The sequence below is a fragment of the Haemaphysalis longicornis genome, unplaced genomic scaffold (assembly GCF_048455015.1).
Source record: "Haemaphysalis longicornis isolate Haplotype H1 unplaced genomic scaffold, Haemaphysalis longicornis Haplotype H1 scaffold_10, whole genome shotgun sequence".
NCBI classification, from domain to species: Eukaryota; Metazoa; Arthropoda; class Arachnida; order Ixodida; family Ixodidae; genus Haemaphysalis; species Haemaphysalis longicornis.
Window position 1 is genome coordinate 84,220,418 of NW_027526204.1, and position 17,824 is coordinate 84,238,241.

General features: G+C 47.8%; 1 protein-coding gene across 3 annotated transcripts in view; it reads left to right on the forward strand.

Moving 5' to 3' along the window:
* The window catches only part of LOC144158860 (uncharacterized), a 366,527-nt gene that overhangs the window by 334,072 nt on the left and 14,631 nt on the right, over nucleotides 1-17,824 (forward strand). For all 3 annotated transcript variants that reach the window (XM_077690032.1, XM_077690030.1, XM_077690031.1), the window contains 5 exons: nucleotides 4,642-4,920; nucleotides 6,315-6,752; nucleotides 14,599-14,733; nucleotides 15,651-15,856; nucleotides 16,928-17,065. In XM_077690032.1, coding sequence (XP_077546158.1) covers nucleotides 4,642-4,920; nucleotides 6,315-6,752; nucleotides 14,599-14,733; nucleotides 15,651-15,856; nucleotides 16,928-17,065 — 1,196 coding nt within the window. The remainder of the gene's footprint in view (nucleotides 1-4,641; nucleotides 4,921-6,314; nucleotides 6,753-14,598; nucleotides 14,734-15,650; nucleotides 15,857-16,927; nucleotides 17,066-17,824) is intronic.

Here is a 17,824-nt window from a genome sequence, read left to right on the forward strand (position 1 = left end):
AGACTTTAGTGTGCCCATTTGAAGCATTTGTGGCGTCCTAAGAATGGTGCGCAATTACGAAGAAACGGACCGTTATTCTACAAGCGGACGTTCTATCCACTGGAGGTGGAAAATTTTAATGAACGTGGAAATAATCGAATACGCGGTAATGGGTTTGGGCTTGGAGTAACGCTGCCCATAGTTTAAATGTCTGTAATTGCATTCTAGTCAAAGAAAAGCATCACTGGCTGCCTCGGGCAAAAAAATTAAATGTTTACACCAAAGGGTACTGAATCATGCTGGCGCACAGAGATTTCGGCGTGTCTCAGAAGGCATGAGAAGTCTTTGAGTTCCGAGAAATCCTCTGAATGAGTTTACCGATACGTTCGGTATGCTTAGTTGGGGTTGCATACCTACAGGAATTACTTTATACTAGAAACAATGACTGTGTCCAGGTATTCAGGGGTAAGTAGGGTTGAAAAGATGGATTTAGACGTACCGACAATGAAGCTAACGTATATCTGCAAGGGTAGATTAGACGACTCAGGGTTGATATAAGAGGCAGCTGTCCTATCCACAAAGTGTGGCTAGCACAGCTGTTTTTCATATGCGCTTCCGTGCGAAGTACGCCGATAAACTGGATTATGCACTCCGTACTCTTCGGTAGAGCACCGTAAGCAATGAAACAAGGTAGGGTGGCAACATTTGTGATAAATATCGTTCTCACCCTTATTCTTCCACCATTGGCTAGTGCTGAAGGTACTTTTTCTTTGCGTAGAGTGCTACACATTGTCGTCATTCATGGCACCTGGGACAATAGCGCTTTTACCTTGAAATTAATTTTAGATACGTACGTGATTTGCGGATCAAAAGCGAAAGGCGCTGGTTGTCTACCTCTCCAAGCACTTTTTTTAGGAGCGAAGTTCTTTAGCAAATCGTAATTTTTCGTGTCCGTGCATAAAAATTCCAAGAAATAGCCGAGCAAGCGTACACGAGCGCGGGACTCCCGGCGACGGCCCAGGGTCCCGTGCGCATGTTTGTCAAGGCAAGTGTACCCACTTGGGAGATCGGTCAAGATTGCGGCAGTTATTGTTGTTGTAGTCCTTTATTAGGCAAGGGAAGGCCATGCGGCCAAAATAAGGGTAGAGAAGGAGGGGAAGGGAGGAGTAGCCCAGTTAAAAAGATGATGCATCCATGAAGACGGCACAGGGGTTCCCTTCAGAACGTGGAGGTCAGGCTAAGGGGAAGATCTACCATTAGGGGATTTTCACGACTGTAGTAGGCCCGATTCTACAGAAATCTTGAAAGACCACTCTCCACGCCGAACAGCCCAAGGGCTCCGATAAAATCTGGATCTTCAAATGGAGGATCATCATCTGAGGCTTCGGGAGGCATAGCATTGGTGAAGATAGGCCGGTACAGCGAAAACGCGGAGCAGCGCCAGATTAGGTGGTCAAGGGTGGCGAATACGGTCATTCTGTAGTGGGGACAGTAAGGAGGTGGAGACCCCGTTGGGTAAATCCATTTTCTAGTGATGTGGGGTGTGAGAGCTGCGTCAGTTAAAAAATCAAGAACATGCCGATGGCTCCTATGTGCGTGCCTAGCAACGGCCGCCCAGCGTCATCGGCGCATGTTTGCAAGACGAGGCACACACACTTAGGAGATTGGCGAAGATTCGGCAAAAAAAAAAACAATCTCCAGCTTTCGCCGTTATCGTGGTAATACTTGCTCGGAACGAGACAGACATGTTTCCCAATCCTTATTAATTAACAAAAATGAAGGAAGCCCGAACTTACAGCAAGAATGATAAAGTAAAGGTCGCTGCGGCAGCAGCGAAGAAGCAAATCGGCTGCAATCTTGGACTTAAATCGTCGCGATGGCCGTAAAGGTTGCGTATAGCTTTACTACCTTCAAGTCTTGTGCAATAGTGTGAGCTTTCTTCATTTTTTTGGAACTCAGACTTGAGTTGGCGTGGGTTGGCTGGGTCTGTACGTGCTCGAAAGCTTTGTAAGGCTGGTTACCTCAGTTTCTTTTATATAGTGGGCTCACCTCTCAACAAGCGTAAACGCCCCTTCCCACTACTACTATGTTCTTGGTGAGCATTTTCAATAATGTTTACACAGCAGTGCCATGGAGCCACAAATGTTTTTAATTAAAAGCCACGTATGTTTTGCTTTTCGTACGTAGGAGAAATTCGCCTCCCTGGTCCCCAGGCAAAGCTGCAACCACTGTTAGCTCTTCCAACGAGCGAAGAATTTCGTAAATCATGCATCGCTTTCGCAACGTCGTTCGGAACGCGGAGAAAAAAAAAACAGATCCGCAATAGGTACCCTTCTGCAGAAAATTTCATTCACTCATCACTCACAGTGAATAGCCAGAACAACTAATACTGCGATACAAAATAACGCTGTGTTAATGAAATTCCCCTCGGCACTGGCCCTTGCTTTTTTTTTATTGGGTTGTCCGTAATATTAAGGCGTGCAGTGTAAACTTTGTAGAACGTAGGCTTTCTGAACTTTGGAAAGTAGATAGGACAGCCTTTGCCATTCCGCCTATTACGCTTTGTGCCCGAACTGGTTGATTTTAGCGAGGTAAACTGAAACGTGAGAGCATTACGTAACTTCGGCAAACTCTTCTCCAACGACCTACTTTCGCCTTGCGTAAAACCTGTCACGTTTGCCAGAAACGGCCTCAAAAATACTTATCTTCACACTTAATCATGGTAACGGGAAGCCCATGGTTTCACAACGGCTTCTAAAAGCCAGAACACTTAACTGCGTAAACTTTGGCAGTGCTGCCAGTGGCGCCAGTTCAATGAACTTGAGCAGAGGCTAAAATGAAGAACCGAAAGTTTCTATAGGCCAACATATAGGGTTGAGGAATTCAAGTTTTTTTTTTCCTGACTGAACCGCTTATTACTAATAGCGAGTGGCAGCGGAGCACAACAGGTTTTTCCGCTCAATTTAAACCAATCGGCATCCCATTTATTCCAGGCGCCAGCCACTTCATTTCAAGCGCCATTTAACTTAATTCAAACGGGATCTAATTTAAGTGCCAGCGAATTTAAGCCAAGTGCCAAACAATTTCACCCGATCACCAACCAAATTATTCCAGCTGTCAGACGGTTGTTCAGGATTGTTTTGGGCGAAATGAGGCACAGCTTTGCGGACTTTGACGCGCAGCGCGTGGTAAAACCTGGTGTTTCTATATCAACTATATGCAAAATATATTATGCGCAGATCCTAATGGACATCTACTAACACACGCAGACCAGGACAGCGGTCTTGTTTGATCCGTTGGTGCCGTGTACTGATCGTCTGCGAGATCCTCAGAAGTACCGTCTGCTCGTGTATTGTTACGCCAGCAGACTTGCCAGCGTATTGTTACGCGAGCAGGCGATACTTCTGACGCGAGCAGGCGATATTTCTGACATGAGCAGACGATATTATAATTTGGAAATAATAGTTGGCACTGCAGAAAAGCATTCATTGATTGAAAATCCCAATGCAAAAAGCATTCAAGCAATGTGTTTTTTATCAAACGAATTCCTGAAGGCATTGTAACGCGAAGAGCAGGCGATACTTCTTACGTGAGTTATCGACGGCGCTCTCGAAGATCAGCTCGCAGCACGCGGCACGAACGCATCAAAAAATACCACTCTCTTTGTATGGGCGTGTTAGTAAATGTCCGTTAGGGTGTGCGCTTAAAATATTTTGCACATAATGGATCAAGAAACACCACGTTTTCACCCCACCACGACGCGCACAATTCCGCACAGCTGCGTGTAATCTCGCACAAAACTCTCCTGAACAACGTTCTGACAGCAGGATTAATGTGGTTCGAAAGCGGATTAAATTGCTTGGCACGTGGATGAAATTTCTTAGCACCTCGATTAAATTAAATGGCGCTTGGATTAAATTGTCTGTCGCCTGGATTAAATTATATGGCAATTGAATAAATTGGGCGGTGCAACTTATAGATGGAAATTCCAACGTGGTCATTATACCTGAAAGCAGTAGCAAACCTTAGTATGCTAAGAATTTAGTTCTGTTTCTAGAAGGCCACCGGTATCGACATAGAATAGACTAATTTCTAGTTTCTAGCGTGGAACAAAGGCAAACGCGGCACTCGGTGAGGGCGCGAAGAATGTAGACTACGCTATAGGTAGGCATTGCACAAAGTGCTGGGGAAGACAGAGTTATGTTCCAATGTTTGTGCGGAATAAGCTGTTGTACGGGAAGTAAAATGGTTGGAATGACCACTCTGAAAGCGATGGTTGGTTTTTTTGTTCCTTTTTTCCTTTTGCGCCTGGGCTGCCTAAAGGTCCTTTAGGCGTACATTTCCAACGCTTGTTTTTATCACTTCTAGGTCTCTAATTCCTTGCGTTTAAAATAAATCCTACTTTAATATTGAACAACCTTGATGTGTGTTTGAAAGAGGGTATTTTTGCGGGAGCTTTACTGTACGCGAGCTTGCCAAGAGCAGCCTCGTGTCTTCTGCTTACATAGAGACACAACAATGACGTTGAATAAGTGAAAGTTTCGAGATGATGTAATCGCGACTTTTAATTGGAAATCTCAGACTTTTTTTTTTTTGCAGCGGGGTGTGTCTTAATAGGTTTCTTTTTAGTTTGTAAACTTTCCCTCTCCTTTGTGCTCGCAGATCCACAGAACACGCGCGCTGTGGTGGTCAACGAGACGAGCGTGCGCATCTGCTGGCAGCGACCACTGTATGGCAACGTCTCTGGCTACGTGGTCAAGTACAAGGCGCTCACCGAGAACATCACCTCGTTTGTGAACGTTACCACAGGCGCGGCAGACAAGTGCGTGCCCGTGAGTGGGTTAAGGCCCTGGACGGACTACGAATACCGCGTCTACGCCTGGAATGGCCGTGAGGAAGGCATAGGGAGCCCCGTCGACCGCTTCGCCACCCGCATCGACTGTGAGTATTGAAAGACGCATGCATTTTAGTATACCGGTCTCGTTACGTTGGTAAATGGTTGAGTTTGAGTGATTCAGTGATTCATTTCGTCATCCGTAGACTTGCTCCATTCACAATTATTGATTAACCAGAACTCACTCACTCACTCACTCACTCACTCACTCACTCACTCACTCACTCACTTACTCACTCACTCACTCACTCACTCACTCACACTCACTCACTCACTCACTCACTCACTCACTCACTCACTCACTCACTCACTCACTCACTCAATCACTCACTCACTCACTCACTCACTCACTCACTCGCTCACTCGCTCACACGCTCGCTCACTCACTCACTCACTCACTCACTCACTCACTCACTCACTCACTCACTCACTCACTCACTCACTCACTCACTCACTCACTCGCTCGCTCACTGAATAATTTTCGTTCCACCATTTCAAATTTCATCAAAAACCGTGAGCAGTTCTCTGATTTGGTTCATATTTCTTACGGATGCATTGCAACTTTTTTAGGCATAGGCATAGAGGGTAAAGTTAGGCTGTCAGCTTAGCATAAATAGTGTAAACGTGTGTTCAGCTTAGTTTTTATGGACATGCAAAAGCAAACAACACCATCGACTTCTACTTTTCCTGTCCCAAAAACAAGTTGGAGCCAAATGTCTACTGGCGGCAGTGTGGTAAGATAAAATCGGCGTATTTCATCACTACATGACGGACAGTTTGTTTTGGTCCGTGTCTCTGTTTTTACTTCAACTGGCGCATAATGCGCGTACAGTTTTTACTATGGCATTCACGATGGGTTCAAGCCAAGTTGACCTAGAAAACCTCGTTTGAAACGTTTCTCATGGTTTTTCAATTCTTTTCTTTAGCACGTTAGGTGCCCGGCATGTCGTAGGTCGTCCAGAATAATGGTATCCATCCACCGCAGTAACCCGGTGTCACGTACACAAATAGAGCTTCAAAACGATCATCGCTTCACTGGCCGGGATGGAACCCGGGTCCCTAGCGCTGAAAAAGCCCACATCAATCACATTGCGCAGCACAGGCGTACTTACGGATATGCACATTGTTGTGTATGGTCTTTGCGCTGCGCTGTTGCCTCGGAGTCTGCCTTTGCTAGGCCGCAAATAAGTACAATCACATAAAATAATAAAAACTCATGACTTAACGCAATAATTTTATCAAATAAATGAGAGATCAATCTAGTGTCTCTCTATAGGCTTTTTCAGTGGCTGCGGCGTCCTCTCTTGACTACTTTCGGTATCAACGCCCGGCTGATACTGAATCTAGTCGAGATAGTGCACGACAGTCGCTTTGGTGAATCACTGCTCCGCACTTGAAAGCTTTCACATTGATTTGAACTGATTTAATTTTTATGCTGCAGACTGCCTGCTGGGTGTGTGCAAGCACGGCTCGTGCGAGACCACGGGTGAGCGTCCCGGCTACCGGTGCTTGTGCGAGCCGGGCTTCTACGGCGACGCCTGCGAGCACTTCGACCCGTGCTCGCACAATCCGTGCAAGACGTTCGGCACCTGCGTGAACACGAGTCACGGCGAGTACCGCTGTGACTGCTTCACCGGGTTCTCGGGCCGGAACTGCTCCGACTTCGACCCCTGCCTGCTGAAGCCGTCGGCCTGCCTGCACGACGGCGTGTGCACGTCCAACGCCTCGCACACCTTCACCTGCCTCTGCGTGGACGGCTACTACGGCAAGACGTGCCACCAGTACGACCCCTGCTTCTCGTCGCCCTGCATGCACGACGCCCGCTGCGTCAACGAGTCCGACGTCAAGTTCACCTGCCTCTGCCCGCCCGGATACGCAGGTAAGGCACAAAAAATAAGAGAGTTGAATTTTACGCCCTTTAGAGGTCTCGCGACTACCAACAGTTTGGCGCGGTCCAGCGTCAGGCTCGGGAACTGTACAAAATGTGCTGCACTGGGGCTACGGCCCTTCAACGCGCCCACAGAGAACAAGTGAGAGCTGGATGAAGCGAACGAAATCCAACGGAATGCTCTTTGGCAGGGTTTTATCTCTTTCAGGGCTTTGTCAGACTTATCAGGGCTTTGTGCTTAATGCTATACCTCGGGTTTGATACACATAGGGTAACAAATAATTGCGACCCCTTCGACATCTCTAACTGTTGGCAAATCTCGCACATGCGAGAGTTTGTGCGTCTCGCCTGCACCAAAAAAAGAACCGCTGAGGTCAGCGTCGCTCATTACAGAACACTGCGATGCTGCATTCTTTCCGGAACGATTGGCAAAGAAACTAAATGGAAACCGCCCGAAGGTTGTATAAAAGCACTCCAACACCAAAACCTGGCTTAGTGTTACGAAAATTTGACCCTGCAAAGTGATTTTATGAAGTTGCCTACGCCAGAATACAACATATGGGAATTTTGCCTTTCGTTGAGCTTGCATTGCTCGTTCCGCAACAATCGCTAAGCCTTTTAAAGAGGCTTCCATCCACCACCCACCAAAAGCATTCTATTTCTCCACAACAAATGACCAGGCGAGATGCCATATTTTTCATGCCTTGCAAGCGCAGTACGCCCATTTGCATGCGCTACACCCGCAGGCTAAAAAGTACACCGCAGTGCCAAGTGTGCTGCAGCAACCCTAATAACATATGCAGATAATGCGAAAGGCCAGGGAATTGACGTTCTCCGTACCACCTTCCACGATTCTTGCTTACTCGCGAAATTCACTCAGTTGGGGTCGCTGGACGGCTCTACGAAGAGACCTTCAGCCTATACTGTCGGTACTTCTAATGGAGCACATCCAGGGACTCTTACCCTATTATTCTGAGTGCTTCTTTTACCCGACCCTCCAGTGGAGGGGATCGTTGAAATAGATTTGCCCATGCATTAGCATTGCGGAATACTGTCCTCAGCCGAGTGGAGGAAGCAAACGGAGTGGAAGAGGGACTCAGAATACGGCCCTTAGAATACCCTATCTCCTTGTGATCTCCAGCAGACGAGGTGATGGCCGACCACAACAGACAGCACGACACAAACGGAAGCCGTCGAAATAAAGTTTTCTGTCCCCGTGTCTCTCCTTCTCTGGTCTAGAGAACATGGCTGACGATTACTATACCCCCTAATGCAAAATTTGTGCGCAGTTCGAACTGTTGCCTTCTCGGTCACGGCACATAGCTGCTGCGTCTCAGGAAGTGAACGCTTGATGAGCGAATGCACGGGGGTGCGTGATACTCTGCCGTTACCTTACAGCGTGTCGCCGCGGCCAACCATTTTGGTGCAAATTGTGTTTGAATCTCCCGCGAAACCGTCAGCGAAGACAGTTTCCACACCTACGCTTCGGCGACGCGAACTGCGTCTCAGGAAGTGATCGCAATCTGAGTCTTGGGAAGGGACCGCGAACTGCGTCTCAGAAAGTGAACGCGACATAGTAGAGCACACGACGGCACGCTCTGCTATGCCGTCATCTCCCAGCGCGTCGCCACCACACAGCATGCCTTAGTGCCTTTCCCTCATGCGTTCGCCACGAGTCGCCTGGGAGGAGCGTCTCGCACCGTCTCGGCATACCGCCTTCGCCTTCACACTTTCGCCACACTTTCATCCTCCGTTTTCATTCAGTCTTCGGTTCTCTTCGTTCGTTCGGTAACGAGGCAAAAGCCGCCGTCAAACTACAGTAGCGGGCGCCAAATGTTTGCGCACTAATATATCTTGGCTCGCAGTCGTGGCTTAAGACTCTGTGTTGCGTTAGGGCCTTATCCAGTATAGCCCGAAGCAGCCGTTATTGAACAAACATCGTATTCAGGAACGTAGGAGACGTAGGTTGCGTAAGGGATTCTCATGAGTGTTTCGGAGCACGGTTACGGATGGTCGCGCGATTCACTTTTGGTGTAGGCACAAAACGTGGCTTCGTTTGCTGGTTTCACCCCTCGACAATGCGGGCGCACGTTCGCTTGTCGTTGCTTTCATTGATTCTTTAAAGCTTTTTGATATGCAATAGATAATTTGACCGGCGTGATAGATCCTACAGAGCTTACCTTGGCCTGCACACGGTCCCTGTAACATTTGTATCATTATCACTAATTTATTAAATTATGTTATTCTTTCTCACCGACGTATTGTGCTCAGCGGAGCTTTCTTCCAACAAAATGTGCTCTCCGTTATGCTTGCGACCACATTTTGGCAGCTACAGAGGAGTGATGCGTATCCTATACTCAAATCACTACGTTTTAATCGCGCACAAAGCAAATAAGAGGGCTCGTTTAAAAGGATAAACTGGATACAGTTGAGGCAGCAAGTAGGGCAAGTTGGTTATCACTTGAATACAATTCTCTAGTGAAAAAAGGTGAGGAGGATCAAATGTGCACCCAGGATACTTGCTTCGCTTCGACTGGGTTCGTAAGTTAACTTGGTTTCTAGTGAACTGGGTTACTAAAAATTGTGTACCAAATGTTACCGGGATTGAAGAGCATCCCAGGGACGATCCCGTGTACCACATTCGTAGTCTCGCGTGAGGAAGACGTCTTAAAGACCAAGCTTCAGCGATGTTTTGGTAGAATTACGCCTCGCGTTGGTGGGAACGATCTTGCTTCGCTCAGTAAAGGAACGTTGGGATGGGGTGGTCCCACGATGTTCTTGTTTTCGTGCAGAACTACAGCAAACTTGAATGGGCTGTGATAGTAAAGTGCGCGTAGCCGTTTGGTCGGAGAGTCGTTGCTGTGCGAAACGGAAGTGGAGTGCCTGCAAAGTGCGTGAGAGAGTGCAGCGGCCTTTCAACCAAATGTGCTCCTCTGGGCCCATGGTGGTGTTGTCGGCTGCCTTCTGTGCTCTTCAGCCAAAAGTGCGAGGCGCGTGTAGGCGAAGCTCTTAGCGTGACATCCGGCGCTGTGAGGGCTTTCCGCACGCAAACACCGGAAGGCCGCCGTCTCTGTTTTGGCCGACCGCCGGTGTTGCGACAAGTGGCCGGGTGGGTCACCGAAGGATGGATCGATTTTGCTCCCTTGAGGCACGGTTGTCCTTGACAGGCTGTGGCTTGAGAACATCGCATGTCAGGCTGGTCTCCGCTGTTGCTCGGGTGTTGCTGAGTTTGTTGCAGCAATAAGTGAGAGTCTTTAAACATTAAAGAGGAAGCCCTAAGTGCCGCAGTTTGCGAAAAAGCGCAGTTGTTTTTGTAGTTGCCTGGTAAAAAAATGGCCGCCGCCGTAAAGCGTAATAAAAACACATGGCCGATCCGTTGACATTACAATCCTGGTATAACCCGTAGAAACCCAGTGGTCACAAACTGTGCTACCTCTACACGTTGGCGGCGTAGAACAAACGTTGTTGTCGTTGTTGTTGCTTCTTTTTTTTTTGTAAAAGATAGACATTTTCGGGATTGTCTACGAATCGGTTGCTTTGAAGGGAAATGTCCCCGCTTCCGAAAACTCACAAAACTATGAACTGGAGGCGTAAAAGTTGTGATAGCGCGTGCTGCGGGGCACGTGAACGTGATGGCATGTGAGAATAACAGAAGTAAACTAGCTCGTAATACTTATTCTGCAGTAGCTGTGGCGCCTGGCAGTCTGTGTGCCGACGGAAGTGGGGCCGTTAGACGAAGAAACGGCAGTGATGAACGAGACAAATGCACGGGGTAGCAGAAAAGAAGCCAGTTGAAGTAACCTGCGCCAATATACAAAACAAAAACGATACCGAAGACAGAGACGGAAAAAAGGCGTGGCTGTACAGAATTTGTTGACAGGTGTCGCAAGGCTTTCGCCTACAATAGGGTGCCTCGATGCCAGCGCCACCGTACAGGGTGGTGACACCCTTTGAAGGGTCCCGTGCCGCCGCTATTGGGTCAAAGTGCTCAACGCGGTGTTCTTTTCGTTTACAACAAAACCCAGCAACGCGAAACAGATAAGATGATTCAAACTTCGCGAGTGAACAGCTTGCAACGATAAGTTTAGCGTGGTTTTGATACAATGACGCTTCGGCGGTGAGCGAGTGACCCAAAATGACGGCGCCAGCGTAAGACGTGTATCCACCCTTTACGGCGGTCGCGTGAATCAAAGCACCCTAGCCTACAAAGTAGGTGGCGGAGCTAAGTGGCCTGAGTAATGTTTTTCGATGAGCGAGCCGTATTTTTGTTTTCCTTCGAATTTCACATGACGGTCGCGTTTTGTGTTGTGTTTTGTTTAACACCAAGAGCCGTGGCAGCCAGTACCTGCGTAATTAGAAATCAAATAAAGCAATTTTTTAGAGCTAGCACTTCTGCTCGCCCAAAAACTATAGCGCTTGCAAACCACACTCACGCTCAGTAGCCTTAAACACATGGCGGTTTCGGATTCCACGTCAGATTCTATGGTTCGCTTGGAAATACGCCGCTGGCAAGATTACGAGGGTGCGGCGATAAGCAATAGCTTGATATTGTCGCAGCAATCTGAGTTTATGTTGGTGGTGGCGAAACAGAGCGCCCCAATGCACGGAAGCATGCTCAGACCCCGCTCGCCCCCACCATTGAAGTGATTCGATCACTCCCATCCGTCTGATTCACTTCCCTCCGTCGGCCTGGTGTGGAGCTCTAATGTGACAAATAAACGGAAGAATTGCGGAAAATTAGCGAGAAATATTTCCATTTGTCTCTTGCAACTTAGACACAGACCTTAAGGTGTTTGCGACCGTCACGTAACTCGCAAAGGCCACCCTGAAAAATAAATATATTGCTGAAATCTTTACTGAAAGATGTCGTTTCATGAGCCAGTTCAAGTTGAAGTGTATTCGCTGTGGCATCTTTAGTGTGCACCCACGAAACGCCACAATAAAGGTGCTGAAACCCGAGTAAAGTTGGTAACCTCAAATTTCGGTAATGAAATCCTCCGCGCCGTTTCAAGTGGCGACATGCATGCTCTCTCGTGAGAGATTCTTTGGTTGTCGTCCGAGTCTGGACGTTATTGACTCGCAGACGGTTGGGTCTTTGGCTCGTTGAGCTTCGACTTTGACTCGCACGCAGTCTGAACCTTTGATCGTAGCGGCTTTGATTTTGACCCTTCGACATTTGGTTTCGCACGAAGAACGCTCCGCGTTTAACCATCGTCATCGTTAGACTGAGTGGTGCACCGCTACTCACATCCGAACTGCTTCGACCATGTCGGAATGGCATAATCGGGTAGACGTCGGTTCTATATCGCGAGGAACCCAGGTTGGATTCCGACCAAGGAAAGCGTTTTAAGTGCGATGCACTTCTTGCGACCCTGAACCTGCGTCCACCGGCGATGTCCGCATAGCATACCCACGTGGGGGATTGGCCAGGAATCTCCTCGTCTTCCTTGGCAACGGGGGGGAGATGGGCGCGCGCTGCCTGGCCGCTGACATGGCACATACCCACGTGGGGGATTGGCCAGGAATCGGGCGTGAGAAGGGCTAATGCACCCGCTTAAAGGAGTACTGACACGAAATTTCTAAGCTGAGATCCGCTCTAGCAATCAAGTACAACGACAACACAAATAGGTGTCTGTGAATAAATGCATCTTTCTTTCTTTGTAGTTGTGTGTGTGTGTGTGTGATCTCTCTTTCGCGAACATTACCGAACCGCGCAAATTCAACTCGTGCATTCGCACTTTCACATTCTTCCCCTCGGGGAAATGCGGGGAATTTTTAGGTGCGGAGTACCTTAGAACCGCACAAGGTCCTTTACAATTGCAAAAAATCACACAGGCATCGGCAGTATTTGAGCCTGTGTGTGGTAGACCAGACAGAGTTAGTGTCAGTCGTCTTACCCATTGGGTTACGACCGAGAGTTAATACCCAAGAGTCAAACGGCTTACTCCCTCGCCTGTAACGGTGCGGAATACCTTAGGACCTCCCAATGTCCGCCCGCGTCCATCCGTGCGCACACAACCATCGAGCGAAAATCAAGCGAAATTCAATTTGAGCCGTGAGTTGCAGTTTCATCTAGGGAATAATCGAGGTGCAACTCACGGCTCAAATCGACTGACGGTCGGGGCGCAAATCGGATGTCACTCGGGGCGCAACCCTGATGTCATTTCAAGTCCCCGTACTCCGCACCCTCGGCATCATCCACGGAGTGAAGATGCTGCCATTTTTTTCTTTCAGTTCTCCCACAACCATCATCATCGTCAGAGAGGTCCCCTTTTTGCCCTGCGTGTTGTGGTGCGCACGGACACCATCAGTGAAACAAAGAAAGCTTCGCTCAAACATTTCCCTTCATTGCTCACACAGCGTTCCATTAAAGTATATACGTCCTGTTAAAAAAATCTACGTTCCAGAACACCGCATTGCACCAATTTCTTTATTCGCACACCCTAGCTATTCACCATGATGATGATAATAATGCTGCTGATGATGCTGATGATGATGCTTAGTGGCTTCCCCTTTGTAACGGGGTGGCGTTGCACAGTGGCCTTAGTCGCAACGCCACTGTACAATCACCTCGCCGAAAAAATACAAGCAAAATAAATAAAAAATAATGTGAAAACAAAATGAAAATATTTTTACTAAATTTTTGTGCTAGTCTGACTTCTTTGTACGCATGTCTTCCCAGATTGTTCTCTGCTCTTTGCCCACCAACATTATAACCTTCTTTTACTAACCTCTACTGTTTTCCAGTTCCGTTTTCCGCTAATCTTAAAGCCAAGGGCTTCCGGAAGCTGGATGACTCCATCACTGAGGACTGCACTAATACTTTTGCACTTCGTTACAATATGTCGCATGGTTTCTGGCTCATTTCCGCAGCCTGCGCATAGTTCTTCCTGTACCGGCTCGCGGATAAGCGTTTTTGTCCGCAAGCAACCCGCTCGGGCTTCAAAAAGCAATGCACTCCCTTTGGTATTATCGAATAATTTTTCCCTTGTGATCTCCTGCTTCCCGATCCTGTAGATATCTAAGGACTTCTTCGCATCCATCCTCTTTTTCCAGGTCATTGTCTCTGTTTTTTTCACTTCATTTTTTATTGCCTTGGTCGTTTCCCCTGCACTTCCAGGTTTCATATACTTTGTCCTGAGCCTTCTGGTTCTTTTCCTCCATTGTGTGTCTACGCTTTTCATGCGAAGATACCGTAACACTTTGGCCGCCCATCTCTGATCATCCATATTTCTAAGTCGTTCTTCAAAACACATTTTGCTCTGTGCTTCTCTCACTTCGAAGGATGCCCATCCCATGTCACCCTGTACTGCCGCAGGGAGTCGCAGCGCCCCCTGTCTGGGGAATGGGGGCGCAAACTGCTCGTCAACATAACACTTGTGGGGCGCTGTGAGCAACTGAATAGCTCCTCATCTGGCAACCACGACAATGCTCCGAGGTGGCACCGTCGTTATCCTCGCCTGAGAATGGATGGATACGTTATATGACCCTATTCTATCTGTGTCAGTCAACCCCGAATTGTTCGCGCGATCTTTACCGCATGGCATGGAACCATCACCTAAGCAACCTGCAACACGCTTTGAGCAGTGCAAATAAACATTCGCGACGTTTACATTACACTGCAAGCAATATCTGAGCAAAATATTACACGTGCAGTACGTCTCGCAAAGCCATTAACAAACCAGTTTTTTTATGACTTGTAAATTGTTGCGGGTTAATGAATATCGTGACTAAATGAGAAGCCGAGTCCGGTTTAACGAATCTCTTCAATTGAAGCCCGCTTGCATGCAGCCTCGCCACGGGGATGCATAACGTACGGCCCTGTTTTTTCACCTAGGTGACGTCTGTGAAGAAAACATAAACGAGTGCCTGTCCAGCCCATGCAAAAACCGCGGCGAATGTGAGGACGGCATCAACAGCTTTGTATGTCGCTGCCCACCAGGATACGGGGGTCCCGTATGTGAACTCAAAGGTGGGTAATACTAGTGTCACTAGATAAAGTTACAGAGTATTGGCACTCTTTTCTCTTATTGTTCCGTGCCGCCGCCGTTATCATTGGTCAGTTTGCATCACGTGACATTTGTTTACACTGGGACTGTTCATGGGCGCCTCCATTTTGTTGCTTATGCGTTTTTTTTTCTGTCTGTTAATCGTGATATTCCCAGCTTGTCCTTCCTTCTCTGCTGCGGCGCGTGACCGGTGTCGTTCCGAACGTGAATCAAAGATAACGCGCTTCGATGCATTTAGCTGCAGAAGTATGTCCGAAGATGCCGTGTTGCTGCGTCTTCGGCAGAGTTGTTTACAAATGACCGCGTCAAAGTTAGCGGTGAGACCGCAGAAGCGGCAATCTGGCAACACTGATAAACACCAAAATGGCCGCCGCTCCTTACTTGCGTGCTTCAGTGACGGTACTCTGTAGCTTTTCTAGTGACACTAGGTAATACAATGCCGGCTTACTTGCCTAGAACGCTCTTTTTTTTTATTCTAAAAGGCCGATATACCAGATCATAGCGAATATGCAGAAAGCAAGGACTGGACTTCTCCAAGTTTTAGGCGTTTCGCCGCTGGCATAGGACAGTTGGCTGCTCGGATTTTATGAAGTTATATAAAACCAAGGAAAGGTGCGACGTTTTATTTCGGTGTCAAAAATGTGAATCAATCGCGCATAGTTTCTGCAAGCTAACCACATTGTAGACATTAAGACCACAGTTTGTTAAACTTGGCAAGCATGTCAGATTTATGCAGCTCAGGTTGGTGATCAGAGTGAGCGCGACTCTTGAAGAGAGTGAAATAACATTTATATGACCATGGAACAACAGGAAAGCGCATGACTGCTTCGCTTAGAAGAAAGAGGGAGACATCACTGCCTTTCACATTTTTTCATTACAGATTCGTGCCCCGAAGAGTTCCAACAGACGGACAAAGGCCTGTTCCACTGGACGCCTGTGGCGCACGGCTCGGTGGCCAAAGCCGAATGCCCGTACGGGGCGTACAACCCGGCCAGCGAATACAAATACGCGCGGAGGAAATGCCGCCTGCTGGCTGACGGACAAACGGGCTGGATGAAGGTCTCAGCCCAGCACTGCCGATACAAGGCAAGCTTTGCACGCCCTCTCTCGGTAGACGTGGCAACATCTGTCAGTCCGGTTTACGATAAACAAAAAAGTGGTTCTTTGCCCGTTTAAAACACTGCTTGTATCAGTTGGGTGTAGGGTACTTTAACATAATTGTTAATTTTTGTGTCCAACGTACTTCTGTGCCGTCTGCGCGTGGACTGCGGATTAGTTTCACAACCTGGGCATTTTGAAAATGAAAAATATCGGCACTCGGGCGTTCTTGCTTTTCGGCACCATACACTAAAAAAATCAGCCACCGGTGCAGAAAAATGAACTCTCGAACTTGTGCTCACTAATGCAACGCTTGCCCTAGCGTGACTACAGCAAGTCTGGTGGAAAATGGAGTGTCGTGCCGGGCATGAACCGCAGAATAATTCGAACAGAATTTCTACCGTGTGCAGACATGTTTACCTACTGAGGTGAGTTGAATTATGGCCAGACAAAAGCGCCGTTGCCGAGGACGAATTGAAAATGTTTCCAATGTCCTGTGTTGTATAAATTAGCCGAAGCAGTTGTAGTGCTACTTGTCTCAAGCTCGTTTTGAATGAAAAAGCAGCCAACGCGTAGCTGGCTCTCGGATTGTTTTTAGTGCTCATTAGGATCAAAATAAGGAATTGAAAAGCAAAGCCAGTAACGTGTTCTGCTCAGGTTATCTTTCACAGCTTCGCTGGGAGCTTAACACAGAACACCTACTTTGCGAGCACCCGAACAATGCGACAGGTTGCTTTTTTAGCCACTGCGAGGGGCACAAGTTTTGGGTGACTGAGTTTTATATTTGCGTTTGAAGTTTGTTCCTGATGCTGATCCCGCCAAAAGCCAAACAACAAAATATTAAGTGAAATATATTAGAATTTTGTGTGGCGCCTTTTCTGTGTGTAAAACTCGGTGAAGTTGTTGGTTTTACATTTTCAGCTTAACCGAGCCACATGCAATGTCAGAAAATGCGAAGGCGCAAATTGAGTAGCAATGCTATATGGCCCTCTCAATATCGCAGACTTTCTTGCTGGTAAACGAATACGTTTTCTCCGTTTTGCTTCAACGGAACTGCAGAGCTTTCAGGCTGCCGAGAACATCACGTCAGAACTGGAGTTCCTGACGCACGACCCCACCAGCATTCGCCCGGAACAACTCCGCGGTTATGCCGACAAGATCGAGCCTGTGGTTGAATATGCCGTTAAGGACATTAAGGTACGTGCCACCATGAGCGGTTTACGTTGAATATTTGCCCTCTCCGTACTTCAGTCGTACTTACCAGTAGCCCTCCTGCATGTACCTATATTGCCGTATAGCAGCTGCGCCTAAAGGAGTACTTGCACCTTTCAGGAGCTTAGGAAAAATGAGTGAAAAAATGGAATCTCGGAGACTGCAATGTGTTACCTGGCATGGGGATTGTTAAACAACAAAAAATGTCGGCACGCTTTAGAGACTTGCTTTAAAGACTATTTTATTGCACAAGCAATAAATGGGGCATGTTGACGATAATTTGATGTCGCTCAGTCAACGCGCCGGGTACAAGAAAATGAAAGCCGTTCCACTCAATGTGGAAGGTGTCGGAAGTGCAGAGCAGTGATTCGTCATTATGGGCTGTAGCGCCGTTAACCGCTCACTGCTACCACGCAACGCATTTCAAATTTCCCGCCTTCGCAGTGCTTTTCCCGCCAGAGGGAGTTCTGTTCTTTTTGTGCTCGCTTTTCCTCCCGCACGTGCTGGCGTTGCACTGCCAATTTTTTTCGCTTGCTATCGTAAAAACCAACCCAACGAGCGTTTTTAACTAAATGAACGCGGGTGCTGCCGGCTAATTGTCAAATGCACCTGCAGTTGTCTGCAGGGAAGATGTATGACAAGGGCCAGCGGTTTGCGAGTTTCGAATGGTTATGACTATATAAAACGCTTGGCTTTCGAAGCCTTTGCGTTACGCCGTGACGACGGAACGCCGTATGTCCCCAC